The sequence below is a fragment of the Meleagris gallopavo genome, chromosome 3 (assembly GCF_905368555.1).
Source record: "Meleagris gallopavo chromosome 3, MGAL_WU_HG_1.1, whole genome shotgun sequence".
Taxonomy (NCBI): Eukaryota; Metazoa; Chordata; class Aves; order Galliformes; family Phasianidae; genus Meleagris; species Meleagris gallopavo.
Window position 1 is genome coordinate 20,771,754 of NC_139406.1, and position 21,333 is coordinate 20,793,086.

Consider the following 21,333-nt stretch of genomic DNA (forward strand, 5'->3'; position numbering starts at 1 on the left):
CTAGATATATTTGTATAGATACATAGTTATCTTGAGCATAATAATGTAAGTATTCCATTACACAGCTTAACTAGTATTCACTAGTTAAGGGCTTTTAGCAATCATCTATTTTTTTTTTTTCTTCTTTGTTTCTTTTTTTTAATTTTTTTTTTTAATTTTTTTCCTCTAGAGTACAGTTTCAACTTTGGTTTTGAATACACTTTTAACTGAATTGTCAAAAAATCCCAAAATTCATTTTCAGAAGCAGGAACATTAGCCTTGCCTTGGGCTGCTTTACAAAAAGCACGACCGTACTGCTTTAACAGGAATACATCAAAATTTGATTGCTATATTATTGAAGTTGGAGAAATAATCATTGAGACCTGTTTGCTTCTAACCATATATTTCTTCAGAGCAATGAAAGATTCAGTCCCAAGGGAAAGATATTAGTCAGTGCAAAATCACTGATTTATCCTTGTATAAGACAGCTGCTCCAGTAGTGATGCCTTCTATTTTATTTTGTTGGCTCATGATGTCAGGGACAGATGTTGTTGGTATGGCAGTAGATGTCAAACCTTCCCACCAATATTCCGATACGTTTTGTTGCATGTGGCAGATGGCAGCAGAGGGTAATCTGACGAAGTGATGTCTGTCATGGTAGTGCATATGGAGCTAAGGTGTGTCATTCAGTTCCTCCCTGCAGAAAAAATAGTGCTGCCATTGACATTCATTAATGTTTGCAGAAGATTTGAGCTGGCTACCTGGGAGGTAGCAAAAAATTGTCATGAAGGTAGCATCATCTAGAAAGAAAGAGGTACCACCAGAGGTTTAAAGGATTGGTGTAAGAACAAATCTATTCAACTTCTTTATAGCTTAGAAGTAAGTATGAAAGTATTACTGATAAAAGTTTTGGGTGACACAAAATAGACTGAATATTGAACACGGATGAAAACAGCACATCCTGGTGGAATAACCTGGATTACTTGATAGACTGTGCTACTCAATTCAATAAATGCAAAGTCCTACAATTTGGGACGCGGAATTTATAGTAGAAGTGAGGAACGTAGAAATATATCCAGGAGAACTACATCATAAAATAAGAATAAAGCAATTCAAAATGAATTACCATTGCACTATTAAGCAAAAAAAAAAAAAAAAAGGCCTAGCACAATTCTCAAATTCATTTTGTAATGTATTGCAAAAGATCAGAACAGCAACATTTCATACAATCATAGAACCATTAAGGTTGGAAATGATAATCTAGTCCAGCCATCCACCTACCACCAATGTTCCCACTAATCCACGTTCCTTAGTACCATATCTACATGTTTCTTGAACATCTTCAGCGATGGTGACTCAGCCACCTCCCTGTGGAGCCTGTCTGCTCTTTCAGAGAAGATTCTTGTAATATCCAACTTGAACTTCCCCTGGTTCAACCTGGGGACAATCCCTCTTGTTCTACCACTAATTACGTGGAAGAAGAGGTTGACCCCCACCTTGCAACGTCTTTGGAGGGAGATGTAGAGGGCGATAAGATCTCCCCTGAGCCTCCTCTTCTTCAGACAGAATGACAGCAATTCCTTCAGCCTTTACCCACAAGACTTCATTGCCCTTCTCTGGACGCACTTCACAGCGTCAGTGTCTTTCTTGTAATGAGGGGCCCCAAACTGAACACAGTACTTAAGGTGAAGACTCAGCAGAGCTGAGTGCAGGGGACAGTCACGTCCTTGCTCCTGATGTCTACACTATTTCTGATACAAAATTTACATCAGAAGTGTTCACATAATGTGACTGTAGTTCTGTTAATAAAATGTTTTCTGAAACTGAAAAGAGGAAATAACACTAAGTTTTGAGTAAGAAAAATGGCTTTCCAGTTACTTATTTTTACAATTCGTTTTATCAGAAATGCAGCTTCATGAGAAAATAGCAATATCTTTACAAAGGGAAATACAGCAAACTAATGGTTAACAAAATTCAAAGCTTTGAATTTGAAGTTGCAAACCACCAACTAAAGGGTAGACTTTTGATTTCATGATTAAGAATTGGAATATTCAGTTGAGAAAATAGGTAATATCTTGTACTTCTTGATCACTTCAGTTTAAAATTACATGCTTTTAATAGGATTTGTTTTAGCCGAAATCAAACTGCTAGTTTCAGTACAGTGCTAGTTCTGTTAATGGTCTGAGTTCTATGGGAGATCTTGTGGTACCATATGCCTTTTAACATAGGGAATCTATTAGATAAATAATTTACCATTAAACTTGAGTATCAGTTATTTGGAGAAATGTATTTTGACAGTGAATGTATCAAGTTGTATAAATTATACTAAAACATAAGCTATGCTTAGATTACTTTCCAAGAAATATTGGAAATGTTGCTTAAGAAGCATCTGAATTGCAAAGTTTTGACTAATTACAAACTTTATATCTACTTTGGTACAATGAGTTTGATAGTAATCTCAAGAGACACCACCTGCAGTGCTACATTCAGTTCTGGAGCCCCCAACACAAGAAGTACATGGACTTGTTGGAGCAGGTCCAGAGGAGGGCCATGAAGATGATCAGAGGACTGGAGTACCTCCCCTATGGGGACAGGCTGAGAGAGATGGGACTATTCAGTCTGGAGAAGAGAAGGCTCTGAGGAGACCTTATAATGGCCTTCGAGTACTGAAGGGGCTTACAGGAAGTCTGAGGAGGGACTTTTTATTAGAGCATGTAGTGATAGGATGAAGGAAATGGCTTTAAATGGGTAGAACGTAGATTTAAACTAGATATTAGGAACTTTGGACAATTTTGTGCCATCCAGTGACTCTGCAGCCCACCTTTTGGACTGCCCAGGTGGTGACTGCATGACTTCCCCATTACTGATTTGTTTTGTCTTAGAGAATCTGAAAATGTTTTTGGAAAATCAAGGCTATCTGCACTCTTATAGTTCAGCTCATGCTTGTTTTGTGTAGATGGTTATAAGATGTTCCCTTGAACTAGGAAATATTTACAGAATTGATGCTGTATGTCATACTGTGCCCAACTAAATCTAATGACTCGATATTTTACTGTATCATTATTATGGTAGAAGCATCTTCTTCTGTTTCATCTTCATTTTTGTATTAAAAAACATTTCTAGCTTCATTGGTCTACAATATAGACCCATTTTACTCATCATGATTAACTATCTCTTGTTAGAAATAGAAACACAGAAAAAAAATTATACACCATACTTCAAGTTACTGCCAGACAACCTGCCAGCTACTATTGGAGTAGTGCTAAAAACTCAAGTTTTACTGTGTAGAGGTCCTCAGACATAGAGACCTGTGTTTTAGCTATTCAACAGAAAAAAATAAAAGACACCCCTATCTTTATAGCCATGTAGAATCACAACAGGCTTAGATTTGATGAAAGAATTTGAGAGTGAAAGCAGCATAGAAATGTCAGTGGAGCAGGCTGATCTTTTATGTTATTAGATACTAAGATCTGCACCAGAATATTGGTTTTATTTCAATGCTGTATTAGCTGATAATTTTAACGCAGGTTTCTGAGCCAAAGGGAAGAGTTAGTGTTTGCAGGAGTAACTACAATCAGAGTGGAATAAACCAGCAATCTAATACTGCTAAATCCAGTAGATACCTTTCCAAAGGGCAGTAACTTGGAAGTATCAGTGCTCTGAAGTCAATGGAACATGTACATCATTTCAGTAGTAGTGTCCTAATTCAACCAGATTACAAGATGCTGAGAAAAAAATTTACTTTTTTCAGAAAGTACGAACAATTTTAATTGAACAGAATTGACAAATTTGTAAGCTATATACATATGCTTTAACTATTGAAGAGAAAGAATGACAGCTTCCTGCTCAAATAGGGTGTCCAGTTGCTATGGTATTTCTGTAATATATATTCCTTTGATTTGCAGCAATTTTATGTGGCAGATCTGTGTTGCTTCTCTGCTTGTTAGCAGGCAGCATGGCAGCATATTCTTAATTCACTTGATTATGTTTTTCATTATGAAAACAGTGGAAGATTTCATTTGGCATCCTTGCAATTGCCACATAAATTGGTGTATTTTCTGCTCAGTCAGTGAAGATCTCTTCCAGTCCCTTAATTTGGGAGGCTTTGGCAGAAGTTTTTCTTATTTTCTAAATTCGGCTGTTACTCATTAAAAGATTTCAATCACTAATAATAAATTGAAAGTCGTAACCCATAAAAGTCCTCCTTCATTCTCACAAAAGGGATGTGTCAAGTTCTTTCAAGGTAGAATAGTACTAGATTTTGAAATATATGTTAATATATATAATATATTCAGAACATTAAGTTAAAATCAAAAATTTAACTATGTATCCTAAAGCAACGCAGGTATAAAAATAGGTATTTTTGTTCAAAATATAAAAGTAATACTAATGAAATTGCCATCTGTAGCAGTTCTCTTTTCTCAGTAATTAGCAAAAGTTACAAAATCAGTTTAGTGGTTGTGCTTATGACAAGACACACAAATAAGAAACTAGAGTATAAGAGATCTAGTAAAGCCTATTGGCCGTTCAGAAAATCTCTACTGATTAGCAGGATACAACAGCAGGATGGATATTTTCCATACAAAAAACAAACTAGCCCATAACAAACTAGATTGTCACTAAAGCAAAAGTGGGTTTGGGGTTTTTTGTTTTGTTTTGTTTTGTTTGTTGTTGTTTTTTGTTTTTTTTTTTCTACTAGATAAGAAGATCTTTGAGCTAAGAATGTTAAAATGATCTATCATGTATTCTGGGAAGGTTCCATTCACACATCTTCCAGGAACAGGCTGTAAGAGAAAGCTGACTAAAATTGTACATTGGTTACTGAATCTAAAGTGAGTTCTTACATATAAGCAATTTAAGTTAATTTACTTCAAGCACATCACATTCTCAGGTAAGAATACAGTTAAATAATAAATAATATAGTTATGAGGAATTGTGAGTAAAGAGGAAGAAGTTTATGTCTCTGAGGTGAAGAGCAAGAAGAACATAATGAAACACCTTGTAGCAGAGCTCATTATAAGAGCACAGTAACTCCAGTCTCATTAATTTAGAAATATCATTGGAGGAGCAACTCTGAGCAACTCTGTCTTAGGTAAACCACCCATGTGTCTAATCTGGAAAATAAAATGAAAATATAAGCTGTAATTGATAATTGTGGTTATGAAGTCTGAACTGGAACACAGGCAAGTATCTGGTCATTAATGATCAAGAAAAATAAAGTCAAATTGTGCAGTCCAAGACTAGAAATAATCAGGACAAAAATAAAACAACAGAAATGACTATGATTTAGAGGTGCATAAATTTAGACAAGTTTTAAGAAAAAGTGTGTTCAGGAGTAGCCTTCCATCTGGGAAAACAGATCTCACATAATTTAAGGTGGAAATTGGTATGACTAGACTTAGCAGTCCAGTGATCCAGAGCTGCATCTGCAAGTCTGCTCCAAGGTCTAAACTTCCACATGATGTATACAGTTTTTAAACTAACTGTCTCTTCCTTAATATAACTCTTCCTTAATATCAAAAACAGTATGGGGGAGTTTTTGTAGTGATTTATACATCTTACTTTTTTTATTCTTGCTTTCCTTTTTTAATACATATTGGAAATACAGCTGAGAAGTAGCCAGCTAACAAGGTAGCAGTAGTGCCTAACAAATACGAGACAAAGGCTGTATTTGAATTTAAAAGGCCTGTGGAAGTGGAAAAACTGTAACATGGAGGGGAGTTGGCCAGGGGAGCAGCTTCTCCTCGGGGATGGGCTGGGCATTGTTAGGCAGATAGTGAGCAATTGCATTGTGCTTTTTTTTTTTTTTTTTTAATATATATATATACTATTATCATTACTATTTTTTTTCCTTTTCCTTTTCTGCCTTAGTAAATAGTTTTTTTTTTACCTCAACGCATTAGTTATATTTTTTTTTTTTTTTTTTCATTTCTCTTTCCCCAGAACCTGTAGGAAGGAGGGGGGAGCAAAAACTGGTGCTGAGCTGCTGCCAGGTTAAACCATAGCACTTCCTGATACTGATACCTTTGGGAAATTTTAATTAACCAGTTGCTATTGTGTACTTCAGAAACCTGAAGTTTCTTACAACTGTCTTTTTTTTTTTTTCAATTGCATTTTCACCAGTGGAATTATCTTTCCATCTCATCTGTCCACAGCATGGACTGGTTGTGCCTGGTCTTATTTCTTCCCTGCTGCAGCACTTGACATTTCCATTTACTGAACTCCATGAACTTTCTGTCAGCCTGTGATCAAATAAATTACCATTTACAGACATCATCATGAATGAAAGATATACCGACACTAGAACTGAACTCACAGGGTTGACTGTTACTCTTTTATAGTAATCTTTCCTTGTGCGTGTATGATTGACTAAATGTTAAGATAAATTCCTGGTTGTGGTGCATAAAGATAAATAGAATTTTAGTCTTACTCGGTTTTAGTTTTAGTCTCTGTACAGTAGTGGAAACAGTAAAAGCTTATCCTTCACTTCTGATACACTTAGGAAGAAAAGTGTGCGTGATTGATAAGTGTAAATAAGGAAGTACATGTTTGGGGTAGTTTTATAAGGTAAGCAGCCTTATTCTGAAATTACCTTTTGTTTTAAAAAAAGTTACCTATGTCTTCTCCACGTAGGTATGAATTCTCATTAATAGTTCTGTTAAGTAGATATTTAAACAGTTATAGTAACTGAGATAGTCATTTTAACAATGCAGGATTCATTATTTATTAATTTACTAATATAGCTGTTGAGGGCTGCTCTTAAAGTAATGACTGCTGTTTTATTATGTTGACACGATGGCACAGGTTGGTTCATCTCAGCAGTGACAGCAACAGTAGGTCACCTCTGCTCAAGCAGATTTTTATCAGTGCAGCATCAAGGCTCTTGTTCGTTGCTGGCAAAAATGCATAGCTAGTGATAATTGTCTTTGAAAACAGTGTTTTGTAGCTGTGCATTTGCTCTGTCAGATGGAGTGACTGTGCTCTTTGTTGCAGTTTCCATGTAAATAAACAGGAGGCATTAGTTTCAGAGCAACCTATGTAGATTTTGTCGTTTTTTTTCGTAGTCTCAAGCAAGTCGACTGGCTACCATCTGGCATTTTTGCTCCAAAAAGAAATAGTGAAGCACTCTCAAACATCTCCGTATATAATCCATTATTTATTATTTGTTTGTACCAGTTGGCTTTTAACCATGAATATCATCTAAACCCAGCTTATTTGGATTATAGAAAAGCTTTGTGTTTCCAGAAAAAACCTTCTATTCTTCCACCTTTCCTGAAAAGAACAGTTGTGCTTAGCATTTCCCTTTGCTAGAACAAACTAATCCTCATTTTTCTTTCTTTTGTTTGTTTTCTTTCCACCACAGGAGTCATCAGGACTGCCTTGCATAACATGGACAGGGAAGCCAGAGAGCATTATTCCGTTGTCATTCAAGCCAAAGATATGGCTGGGCAGGTTGGAGGGCTGTCAGGGTCAACAACAGTAAATATCACACTCACTGATGTCAACGACAATCCACCCAGGTTTCCTCAGAGTATGTACGATTTCAATGTATATTTTGTTTTGAAAATTGTGTTGATTGTCAGTGAAGTAGGAAGCTATTAGTGAAATCAATTCAAATTCAAATTTAAGGGGAGAAGGCTACTGAGGAATTGTATGATTTCACCAATATTGTTTCTCTAATATTTTTTCAACTTTCTCGTGTTTTCGTATGAAGCAAAAGTATGAAACAACTGAAATACTGAGACCAATGAAGATTTATTTCAATTAAGCATTGACTAAAAGAGAGATGGGTGATAAGTAAATACTCATGTCACGTGTGAGTTGTTCTCCACACCTTTTAGAATATGCATAATGCAGTAACCACATAATTTTGATCCCACAAGTGAATTATGTTGTTCCATTGTTCAAAACAACAAAAAGTAACACATTCAAAGTTCAAATCTGTATTTGGCTGCTTCCATACATATGTATCAGTTTTTTCTTCTTCTATTTCTTTCTCTAAACTCTTGCAAACTTTTAAGATCACTTTCTGCACTATAATCAAAACCTAAGCTGTTCACAATTGTTGAACTACAGTGAAGTCTGCCTTTCTCCTAGTTAAATGATTTGTCAGTGTTGGTGTCAAACTGAATGTTCTCACATTTATGTATGTAAAAGTGTTAACCAGAGTACTCTCATTAGAAAATCTTTGTGTGACCACTTGTCACAGAGTTCTCTCTGTATCTATCTATGTTTGTGACAGGGGGACAGCAGGCCCACAGGCCCAAAAAAAAAGAGGGGGGGGTTGATGGTTTATGGGCTGGTCCAACCTGGTTCTGTGACTAACGGGGCAGGGGACCCACAGATCTGTGCCCTGGGAACTGAAGGCGAAATGGCTAGGGGACGCATTGCCAGAATGACGAGCAGAAAAAGAGACAGTCTCGTTCAGCAACTGCCAGCTATGACACCACTAATAGGAAGCTCACTTTTATCCAGCTCATTTTATGTATAGTGATCTGACACAACAGCTGGAGCCCTGTAAGTACTCAGAATTCAGTTGACAATTTATTTGAAAGTCTTCTGAAATGAAATTGCATAGCAAAACCTACTCCCTTTGCCGATTGGCTCAAGGCCAGTAAGAATCTTGTAATCTGGACTCAGACGTTGCATGAGCCCTTGTAGAACATAATGGACTAGTAGCTATAGGTACATCCCCTGGGAAATACGTGAGCTATTTGAATGAGGAGATTTATAAACAATAGTAGAGATCACAGTGCTCCAGGGAAAAACAAAGCTCCCTGACAGTACACATTATGTAAAATCTGGTCAAGCAGTAAGAAGGCTCATTAAAAGTATTGTAGAAAAGAGTGGTTTTTTAGTGCCTCACAAATGCACATACACAAGCCTTTTAAAAACAACCTTTAATAAAGTATGTTTGGTTTTAGGTTTCACAAAATCGTCAATACACTCTGTGCTCTATTTAATAATTCCAAACTTTTGAAAAGACAAAGGGAAAGTCATATCTTTGATCAAATACAATAAGGCAGTTAAACTACAGAAAATGCCTTAGTTTTTCTGCAAATTCAGGAAGAAATGGATTCCTATGTTTGATCCCTTTTATTTTGAGTGGAAGTTTTTGGCAAGCTGACTGACACAAAAGTGTACATCAGCACATATATTTCTTAACTTGTGTTAGTATTTTAGAAAATTGAGGAAATATAAAATCTTCACATTATCTTCTACACAGTTTAAGGGACTCTAATAATTGCTTAAAATATTTTCAAAAACTACAAAGCATCATTTCATTTCTAATGGAAAATCATTGTTTAGTAAAGCAGGGTAAAAACCGTGTGTTTTAACATGTAGCATTTTTACCAGAAAATATTAATCCTGGAACAAGTATTGTTGGTAACAGCAACAATACTTTCTTTCCTTACACAGAATTAGTATACCACAACTTTGACTGTAACGTTGCTTTTTCACTTCTTTTCAACAAGTGTAATTGAAAGCCATTGCAAAAGAATGGTAGCTGTATGTTAGTAATAATGAATCAAAGCAGATAATCTAAACTCAGCCCATCTTACCGTCATGAAATATTGCAGTAATACATGAGTATTACACTAATAAAAACAACTTCACTGTTTATTTTTCTTCTCCTCTAATTGTATCCCATGCTTTTCAGTTAAATTTCTTGTCAATTTCCTTGTTAGATGGAATGCTAAATGACTTACTGAGGTGTGTCACATTCAGAACTGAATTCAAGGGAAGTACTAACCAAAACTACATATATCAAGTATATAAATCTCAGGACAGGTTGAGCCTAAGATAAACCAGATTATCTTTTGGTTAGTTTTCTTTTTCTCCATTGCCATACATGTGAGTTGTGAATCTGACTGTAACTGTATGAATACTGTGTGAGTATCAGTACAAGCTAGGAAGCATGTCTGATTGGTGCTTCTGTTATTTGTTTTATCTAGAAACACACTTTACTGTATGTAATTAAAAGGTCTACCTTTCTGGTCCTGTAGATAGGAGTTCATGCATATGGACTAGGGTAAGCTAGATTTGTCTTTTGTAAATAATTTTTTCAAAAAACTAATTGAAACTTGAAAAAGAAATTATAAATCGATCTGCTTATATGAATTTACTGTATTTTTTCTGTATTCAATCAAAATATAGCTGATTTTGTTTCAAAGAAAGTACTAGAAGAGCTACAATGTTCCAAAGTACCAAAAAGACTATGAAGAAGATTATGAAACTTTTCTGCATAAATGGATCAGTGTGATTGCAGTTCTGAAATAGAAGTGAATACATGGTAATAATAATCTCTGAAATAAGATGCATAGCTGAAAAATTCTGTTTGCAAAACACAGTGGTATGTGTCGGAAGTAGGCAAGGGGTTGTAAATTCATCAGAATCATGAACTGAATCTTTAAATGCATTTTGCTTTTCATCTACTTACTGCATCTTGTACAATTCTTATTTATTTTCCTTTATCATCACACGTTTCTTTTCCTTAGAGAGTCTAGTCATACATGAACTAGCTATGTAATATAAGCTGGCAGACAGCGCTCTGCATGGGAAGGTCTTGTCGATAATCAGCATCACTCAGTTCTTGTTGGTTTTAGCACTGATGAATCTATTTGGCTTATTGTTGAAGGCACAAATTTCATAGTCATAAATTTACTTCAGTAATCTGTTAATAAATGTTCGTCTGCTGATGAAACAGTTATATCAAGCTTGATTTACATAAGAATTTTCTGTATACTTTTGTTAATTTTCTCTGGTCTTGCTTAGGATGAGTAGATTAGACATGTTTTGCTTTGTTTAGGATGAATACATTTTGATTGCATCGAGATCATCACACTTGGCAGATGCTTTCACTAACATGTTTTGTACATAAAATGCTAATGACTACAGTCCAGATAATGTGTAGTAGATCTGTAGCATTATGTCTTGAGCCCAATTTTACAAGGAAATGACTTCCTGATTCCCCATTTGTAGATTTTCTTCTTTCATACATCTAACTCTGTTCTTTAGAATAAGGCAGAATTTAAATATAATTCACGAAGGAAAGAGTTTTTATAAAGCTTGATTGTTGAAGCTTCATTGTTTTATAGCAGTGTATAAAAACAGTATGAAAATATGTTTTATTTTCACTTTTTTTTTAAATGTCATTTTATGACATAGAATCATAGAATTCCAGCTTGGGTTGGAAGGGACCTTAAGGATCATCAAGTTTTAACTACTCTGCCAAAGGCAGGGTTGCCAGCCACTAGATCAAATACTAGATTAGGCTGCTCAAAGTCCCATCCAGCCTAGCCTTAAATACCTCCAGGGACAGAGTATCCAGCACCTCTCAGGACAACCTGTTCCAGGACATCACCACTCTCAATAAAAAACTTCCCCCGGCATCTAATATAAATCTCCCCGGTCTTAGTTTAAAACCATTCTTCCTTGTCCTGTCATTATCTACCGGTGTAAAAAGATGATTTCTCTCATGTTTATAAACTCCCTTTAAATATTGGAAGGCTGCAGTGTGGTCTCTCCACAACCTTCTCTTTTCCAGACTGAACAAGCCCTATTCCTTCAGCCTATCTTTGTAGGAAAGGTGCTCCAGTCCTTGGATCATCTTCGTGGCCCTCCTCTGGAACTTCTCCAAAAGCTCCACATCTTTTTTGTGCTGAGGGCCCCGGATTTGAATGAAGTATTCCAGCTGGGACTTCACAAGGGCAGAACAGAGGGGGACAGTCACCTCCCTCACCCTACTGGCCACCTCTCCCTCTGATGGAACCCAGGATACCGTTGGCCTTATGAGCTGCAAGCGCACACTACTGACTCATGTTACCTTGCACTTTGCTTTATTGAACCTCATTAGTTTCACAAGGGCCCATTGCCCATCTTTTGAGTTTATCAAGGTTCCTCTGAATAACATCCCTTCCTTCTGCTGTATCAACCTCATTGCTCAGCTTGGGGTCATCAGCAATCTTGCTGAAGGTGCACTCAATCCCATCATCTGTGCAATTGATCAAGATTTTAAAGAGCACTGGACCAAAGATGGACCTCTGGGAAACACCACCCACTATTGGCTTCCCCCTGGACGTAGAACCTTTGACCACAACCCTCTGGTTGTGACCTCCAACCAATTCCTTATCCTCTAAATAGTCCGTTCTTCAAATCAGTATCTCTCCAGTTTAGAGATAAAGCTGTGGTGGGGGAACCATGTCAAAGGCCCTGCAGAAGCTCAGGTAGATGACATCAGTTGCCTTCCCTTTGTCCATTGATGCAATCACTTTATCACAGTGGTCATGCACCTTCCTTTGGTGAAGTCATGATGGCTGTCTCGGATCATCCCCATTCATCCCTCATGTACCTTAACTTATCTTCCAGAAAGGTCTGTTCCATTCTCTTTCCAGGCACAGAAGTAAGTGTCACTGGCCTGTACAGGTCCTCCTTCCTCACTTCCGTGAAAAATGGAAGTGATATTTTCCTTGTCACTGGGGATTCCTCTGACAGCCTCAACTTCTCAAATATGATAAACAGTGGCTTGGCAACCACATCAGCCAGCTCCCTTAGGACTCTGAGATGCATGTCATCCAGCATAACTGGAAAAGATATAACCTTCTTTAAGTAGGAATGTTGTATGAAGATACTGCAGATCATTCTGAAAAAGCAAGATCACAAATCAGAAGTAAAGTTAATTCTTTTTTGACCTAGTGAAGTGTCTACATAGCAACTACTATTCAGCTTTGTCAATGTAGTTTTCTGTTTCCATGCACAGGTCACCCTGTCCTCCTGAGGTGACCTGTCCAGAGTTGTCTGTGGCTGATTAACCACTTGGCTGCTGGCAGATGAGATGAGTGAAGCTGAATTTTCTTTTACCAGTCCTTCTCCAAGCTGTTGTTTAGAGTCAGACTTTGAGGCCTTGGTTCTTTTGTCAGATCTGCTTGAAATTGGATAGCTGTTAAAAATTTCTGAAGGGTATTGAATTTAAATGATTACCTAACAATTTAAATGATTACCTGTATGTCTTTAGGAAATATTTAAAACCAAACAAGCAGAGGTCTTGATAGCTGGTTTGAGTTAAGTTTGCTAACATCTGATCAACTGAATTTTTGTAACTTTGATTCATATCTAATTATCTAGTTTACTTTTCATTGTATTGCTTATGAGAAGATGGTGAGTCCAGCGATAATTCAGCATCCAGGGAGTATTAGGAAGCATTCAATTTCCTAAACTGTTCTATGTTTAAATTTTGTGCATTTAATTAGATTATTTTTATTATTATGTTGAAATGTGTCTTTTTCATATTTCACACTGTAATGCTTACTGCCTTTGTGACTATTCCCAATGTACCAAAACTTTTTAAAATTGAAAAGACCCAAATATCAGTAATTGCTGAGTGCATGCATAGGTCTTTCAAAAAGTCAGGGTAGAAAGCTGATTTGAAGCCAGACTTCCACAAAAGGCTGATATTTCTGCTCTTCAGAACGTTTTTTCCTGCATGTCCTAACAACTTCACACTTGCTCTTCAAAACTTAAATTACTAATCTTGAAATTTTATTTCATTCTCATTTTTCTTGTTTCAGTGTTCCACACATGAGCTTTTTGTAATACTGTATTTAGCTTTTTTACATGTTTTGTGCAGGAAAGTTTCAAGTCTTGACATTACCAACATTTTTCCATGCATACATGTCATGTTGATTAAAGAAATTTTAATGATAATCATTTTATTTGATTATTTTTTCCAGCTCTAATATCTAGAGAAGAACATTCTTCTTTCCTAGAAGTGAAGTAAAATCAGGTTCAGAAACAGTGCTTTGTATAAGTAGTATACTCCACTAGTTTGAGCCTGGTGTGCATGATCAATCTTCTGGAAGACCATTATTAATTTCTCACTGAAAGATCAAGTAGTTTCTACACACTTCATAGAGGAAAGCATGTATTTGTAGGTGATAGAGAAATACAGCTGCCTTTATTGCTTTATTTTATGCTTGGAACAACTTGAAATCAAATGTAGCTTCTTTTTTTTTGTTCTGTTTTGTAATTTAAGTCATCATAAGGCGATTTAACTGGTAGACTTATGAGAAAATCTAAGCTCTTTTTTTGCTATGTTAATATTTAAACATTGTTAATATCACAGTTTTTCTGCAAAAAAATAGTTGTAGCTTTTAGTGCTGATAAGATGTAAACAGTAATTCAGTAGAGAGTTATGAAAGCATAATGGTATCCACATAAGTTAGATTTTTAGTTATTTGCAGAATGAAAGGAAGGTAGCAAGATTTCTTTTGATAAGAATGCTATTAGGACTGTGTTTCAGGTTACTGTAAAATTCTGGCAACACAGTTCATGGGGAATGTACATGTTAGGATTTGCTATTAAAAATTGGGATTAGCTATTAAAATTGGATATCATTCTCATATGCATTATAGTCACATGTCATAGTTCTGGTGCTAACAAATATTTTGCTTCTTCCATATTCTTAAAGCTAGAGAACTATTTCAGTTAAACGTTTTTCTAAAATTCTCCTTTAACAAGAATTCATGAAACTTGATAAAACATTTTTATAGACTTCAAATATAAAAGGAATCCAGGAGGGGTAGAAGTATGTTTACATCAAATCTGATTAAATATTCATGGACAATATATGTTCGATATAGTGAGCTTTAATGTCAACTGCATGCCACAACTTTACTTCTAACAGTAGTATATTGAATCTAGCAGTGCTTTTTATTTCGCTTCTTAGGTATCATATATGAGGATTTCTGTGTACAAGATAGATTATTCAATACATATATTCATACATATCAAAATCAAACAAAACCATTTTGAAGTACTCTGAAATCATTTTCATCCTATATGGTTTCTGATGTTTGAGCAGTAACGGTTTTGGAGAGTTAAGCAAGTTCTCGTTTGTTTGCTGAGCGGAGAAATGGAAATAGGACTGCACAATTTTAAGAGATGCTCTTCAGAACTGCCTTAATTGTCATGCTCTTCATGAATCTAAGCCCAAATGAGAGTACAATCCAGTCTGTGCTAGTACCAGGTGTAAAAAAAGAACCACCACTACCAACAAACAATAAACCTTATTCAAACCGTACTCTTGGATAAACAAATAGCATCAGGTGAAATATTTACTTGTTTTTCTGTCAGCCCAGTATTGCGTCTGCTCTCCCTTCCTTTACTAAGGAAAGTAATTCTTACTGTTGCAGAGAATGTTACAAGGTAGAAAAGTAATTCAAATTTATCAAGAAAAATAGATTAATAAATGCAGTGTATGATCTGCTTGTTGAGTTGTTGTATATACTGTCATATTTCTTTTTTGAAGAGATTCAGACAAATTGTTTTTCTGAGAGTAAAACACAGCATTATAGGTTGCCTGTAGGCTAACTGAAATGGGAACTAAATCATTCTACAAATCTTTAAGTTGTTTCTGTACTGTAATGACAGATAAGCCATATAGTTTATTGAAAGAAATAAGATCTCTTACGTGTATTTGAACAGTGTTTCAGTTAGCACAAAACTTTGTGTTTTCATATGACTATTCTTTACAATGCATTAAAAGGAAAATAGCATTAATTTCATGAGCCATGTGAATGCATCTGAGTGATCACTAACATTAAAATTAAGAACCAAATCAGCCTTTTCAGAATCACGATCTATAAGCTGCCAAGCCACCACTTAAAGCAAGATAGAACATCATGAAGACTTTGAAATTTCTTCTTTATAGAAGCCACTGGAAGCCTCTGATGCTGGGAGTATGGGAACAATCTGTTCAACACAGGCAGGTTTTATGAAACAGTTTTGGTACGGAACAGTATCAAAACTTTCAGTGCCCAGTGAGATTTTAGGAAATGACACAAACTCATAGTTTGTGGTACCAAATCATGAATTCATAGCATACTCATCCCACAAACCTTTTGTATTGAATGCCCTATCAGAATGTAGTTCATGCCCAGGGAAATGTTCTGTTATGCCACTGATTCATTCCTGTACTCTCCAGTAATAAAGTTTACAATTATTTAGTGGTTAGAAAGAACATTTCTGATTTCCACCTCTGGTGTAAATTTGTTTGTTTATTTATCTAACCTTCATGTTGCCAAATCCTAACCTCTTCTGTGTCATTTTTAGATAATATTGCTTGTAATTATCGAGTGGCTCACTTCAGTGTTATGTACTTTCAAGATCTCTATGTGAAGCAATGGTTAATGGTTAAATTCTCATTTCTGACCTCTTAATGCAGCAGTTTTAATTTGCAACTGTTTTATTTTTTTTTTTCCCCCCAAAACATTTCAATTCTACAAATACTGACAGGTAACTAATGAGTGAGTGATTCCAGGTACTTATTTTCCTTGAGGGCTTAGAATTTCAGAATGTTTGAATTTGATATCTGTAACATGATTTTCTGAAACAGATGGCTAACACTTGGGGTGTGATTATAAAGCAAAGTGTAGTGTTGTGTGGATATGTTTGAACTAGCTTAACAATTTGGAAGTCTCTAATTAGTTCACCCTATCATATGGGATATAACACTTCCAGTTGCTGAAGTGTCTTGATTATGTAACATATTCTTTATGGCCTCACTCTTTTTTTTTTTGGCATGCATTAGTCAGAGATAAAGTGTCAAAAGACAGCATTTCTTGTTCTTTGTTTTTTTGTTTTTTTTTTTTTTAACAATAAATAAATTCCAAAATGAATCTCACTACTATAATTTTATGTACAAAATAAAGCAACTAGCAATGTGAAAATGTCACTTGATATCATCTATATGCATGAAACATTGCAGTAGAATTTAATGCAGTGCATTTATATCAAAATTAGTAAGAGTGGCTTTTATGTGCATGTCAAAGAATCTGCTGTGCATTTTAATTGAATCAATGATTGAGCAGAATTTTTTCATTGCATCAGAGCTGCCATTTCCTAATTTGCATGATAAGTTTTACTTTTTCACTTATTTTGCCGGACATTTCTTGTTTCCTTGAGATTTACTTGATTTTTTTTTTTTTTGGTAACCTCTTTATTTTCCTAGTAAGCCTCTCATGCTCTTTGTTTCTCTTTGTCACATTTTGTGCACTTATCTATCTTTCTCTCACTGTTTATGTGTATTAGTATTAATTACTAATTCTTATAGATCAGTATTGCAAAAACAATTGGCAATTATAAGGTTTAAGAACCATTGAGCAACAAATTAGAGAAATTATTAATAAAATAACCTATTTTCTAACCAGTGCCTTAAGTTGTTTTAGCAATAACATGCTTTCCCTTTGCAGTTGAAATTTCTGTAGATTTGTAGGTTTCTTCAATTCACTGGTCAGTGTTTTTCTGCCATAATGCACATGTAATCATAGAATTATAGAATCTCTGAATTCATTTTAAAACTTGCTTTTCTGTTTCTGTGTGCATACTGAGGTACATCTGCAGTCATACTAGCTGGTTTAAACCCAGCAAATTGTAACAGTGTGTTAGCTTTGTTATTTAGAGTATTCTTATCCACTCTCTTGCACCTCAGTGTTTCACTATTGTATAGCTTCTTAAAGCTATTGCAGAAAGCTTTAAGAAATTAGAAGAAATTCTAGAGTTTCCAGGAGATATATAGTAACTGAAGTTGACTTTTTGCCACTTTTTTTCTGTGTTGGAGGTTGACATGTGGTATAAACTCTGCAGATGCTTGATAGGGTCATAAATGAGACATCTTTGGAGGGAATTTTTGTATGTTCATAACTTCTATTGAAAGTCTATGGTTTCAACATCCCTGCTGTGTTACAGCACTAACATTATTGGAGAAAATGTCTTTAAGCCATCTCACTGGCCTAGTTTCAGATGGAAATTGAGTTTTACATAATTGCATCGTGCCTGTTTATGACTTTCTTCTCCTTGTAGAACCTTTGTGTCCCAATAGGAACTTTGTACCTGTCATAAAATTTAAGCCAAAATGATACTGGCAGTTAAGAAAATTATCATCCAAAAAAATTTGTTTTCCATTGATTAACCTAACATAAAAACACTGAAAGTTGTTATGGGTGCCTTTTATAGTCACTATTCTCCATTTCATTTATGTACCCATTATGTTCATTTTCCTTTACTTTGGATACCAAGGGAAAAATGTGTGCAAAGGGACAATACTGGCAAGCAATAATTGTAAGGTATTAAGAATTTATTACATTTTTCTGTGGAGAAAAAATAGATGTTGATTCAAAGGTACTAAGACAGATGATAACATTTCAGGAAAACAAATCGTTAATATAGTATACAAAGTTTTTCCAGATGAAATATGTTCCTGTGCTTACTCCTTTTGTGGTAAATTGCTGAAGATGTATATATTTTGACTACAGAGAAGATTAACTTTTAAAAATACTGTAAAAATTCTATAAGTGAACTTCAGAGTTAATTTCTGCGATATGTGATGAACAGCAAAAAGCTCTGAAAAAACAAATCCTGCTTTAGTCTTTTGGATTTTGAACTAAGGTATCCTATGGAAGATACAGTTTCCATTTGGAATCTTTAGGGAACCTAAATGTGTTCATAGGTTTATTTGTCAGCTTTCTCTATGAAGTATTACCCCATTTTCATAGACATACATAATGGTTCCTGCATTTAGTTAGGCTAAAAAATGTCCAAGCTGTTTTTTGTTTATTTGTTTTTTCCCCTCAGAACATTATCAGCTCTATGTTCCTGAATCAGCTCAGGTTGGATCAGCAGTTGGCAAAATCAAGGCAAATGATGCAGACACTGGGTCAAATGCTGACATGAAGTACACAATTATAAATGGTGATGGTGCTGGGGTGTTTTCCATATCCACTGACAAAGAAACACGAGAAGGAATTCTTTCCCTGAAGAAGGTAAGCAGCAGACATTGAAAGTTGCCAGTGTATGTCATTAAAAATGTTGTGTTGGATGTCTGTATGGGAACTGCTGAATCATGGCCTGAATTAATCACCTGAGGTGAGCAATGAGTCAGCCACGGAGCACAGGTGAAGGCAATTCACCTGTGCTGCAGGAAGGGGTGGAGCCTGGCTCCGCCTCTCCTAGACCCATTTAAGTGTTTACTGCCAGTGCAGGAGGATTTCTTCTGGAGATCTTCTCCAGTGGAGTTTCCTACGTGAGCCTAGGATAGGGTGAGTGTCCTTTTCTGCTCTACTATAATAATTACATAAGCTAAGCTCATGAATATACTTTATCATCTGTATATTCATTGATTGTTGAATAAGCAGGTGCTGTAATTAATTTTTTTTTCCTTGCTGTGTTGCTTTATTAACTTCAGTAGTGTAAGTTTATCTGTGCTGCTCTCTAGAACACTTTAAGCCTTTTCAGAAAAAGCAAGGAAAAAAAAATTCAAAGACAGAAACGCTTGCATCTTCTGTGGGTTTTTTTTGTTTTGTGTGATTGTAACACTTGTAAGTGAATTGTTTATTAAAATAACTTTAATTTGTTGATGTTTTACTCATCAAATTTCATTAATAAAAAAAAAATTGGCTTTAAGTTGTACAGAAACGCAGGGAATCTTATATGGAAAGCTTCTCTATGGAAATGAATGCATACTTAAGTTTTCATATACCTTTGTTACTTGAATTTCTTCCTAGCTGGCTATCTACTGTGCTAAGTATTTTGCATTGTGTAATACAGACACTAAATCAAAAAGACTCAAAACTTAACTGGCCTAACCATCACACAGTTACCATATATATCTGAGTGGTGTGGCTGATACATTGGAGGGAAGGGAAGCCATCCAGAGGGACCTGGAGAGGCTGGAGAAGTAGGCCCATGAGAACCTAATGAGGTTCAACAAGACCAAGTGCAAGGTATTGCACTTGGATCAGGGCAGTCCCAGGTATTTATATAGACTGGGGGAAGAACAACTTGAGAGCAGCCCTGCAGAGAAGGACTTGAGGGTCCTGGCGGATGAGAAGCTGTACATAAGCCTGCAGTGTGGGCTTGCAGCCCGGAAGGCCAACTGTATTTTAGGCTGCATTAAGATATGGGTGGCCAGCAGGGAGAAGGAGGTGATTGTCCCACTCTACTCAGCTCTTGTGAGGCTCCATCTGAGATACTGTATCCAGGCCCTCAGCATAAGAAAGATGCAGGGCTCTTGGAACATGTCCAGAAGAGGGCCACTAAGATGATCAGAGGGCTGGAGCACCTCTCCTATGAAGGAAGGTTGAGCTGGGCTTGTTTAGCTTGGAGAAGAGAATGCTCCAGCGAGACCTCATTGTGGCCTTTCAGTACTAGAAGGGAGCATATACTGGAGAGGGAACAACTGTTTATATGGATGGATAGTGATAGGACAAGGGAGAATGGTTTTAAACTAAGACAGAGGATTTTGATTAGATATTAGGAGGAATTTCTTCACACAGAGGGTGGTGATGCACTGGAACAGATTACTTAAGGAGGTTGTGGATGCTCCATCCCTGGAGGCATTCAAAGCTGGATGGCAGGATGTGGCTCTGAGCAGCCTGGTCTAGTAGTTGGCAAGCCTGCCCAGGGCATGGGGTTTGAAACTAGTTGATCATTGTGATCCTTTTTGCAGGCCATTCTATGATTCTATTATAAGCATTTCCTGCATTTATCCCTGTCTATTTAGACTATTAATCATGAAGTGTTCTTGCCACCTAAGTTTACCCTTAACTAAATTCCGTACAAAACTAATGCCATGGATAACTTCATCTGTGTATTAAACCCTCTGAAATGAGTTCACAGCAAATCTTTCCTGAAGTACTTGCCTATTTATGTTAATATCCTATGGATAAACTTGACTTTACTTTAATAATATTACAGAAAGTTGAGGGTTTTTTTGAGTTTTTATTTTAAAATGTTTTTTTTTAATGTTTCCAACAAGGGAAATCCATTCTTATTTTTCATTTGGGCTACCAGATTTCAATTAGCAATTCTAACATGGCTTTGTTGTTACTGTTTTGAGGCATCAATTATATCCCTGTGCCCTAAAAAATGGTAGTAAATTTACATCCATATTTAGCTCATTTGTATTCTGTACTTGATTGAAGCTAGGAAGGATGAAAACCAGAACCTCTGAAAGAGAAATTATGAGAAAAGGGAATCTAAACAAATGACAACATTGTAATAAATGTTTCTTTTCTATCTGGATAGATATTTATGCATGTATTTGTATCTGAAGGAAATGTTATTTTCATCATTTATAATGATTTATAATGGTTCCTATCTTTCTCAGAGTCATAAAAAACTTTAATTTGGTGTATTTTAACCTTTCAGCCATAAAAATAAACTCAACTTTTCTATACCAGTGAAGCTCATGGTGGCCTAGATGGAGGTGATGTTACAATATGTTATTGCTTCCTCAAAATGAACATTGTTCTGTTTAAAAGTTCACTATGGCTATTATTAAGTACAACAGAGATGCAT

At 35.8% G+C, this 21,333-nt stretch overlaps 1 protein-coding gene across 7 annotated transcripts in view; it reads left to right on the top strand.

Moving 5' to 3' along the window:
* The window catches only part of CDH18 (cadherin 18), a 238,312-nt gene that overhangs the window by 164,958 nt on the left and 52,021 nt on the right, over window positions 1-21,333 (top strand). For all 7 annotated transcript variants that reach the window (XM_085220396.1, XM_085220394.1, XM_085220398.1 and 4 more), the window contains 2 exons: window positions 7,343-7,510; window positions 18,610-18,797. In XM_085220396.1, the coding sequence (XP_085076522.1) occupies window positions 7,343-7,510; window positions 18,610-18,797 (356 nt within the window). The remainder of the gene's footprint in view (window positions 1-7,342; window positions 7,511-18,609; window positions 18,798-21,333) is intronic.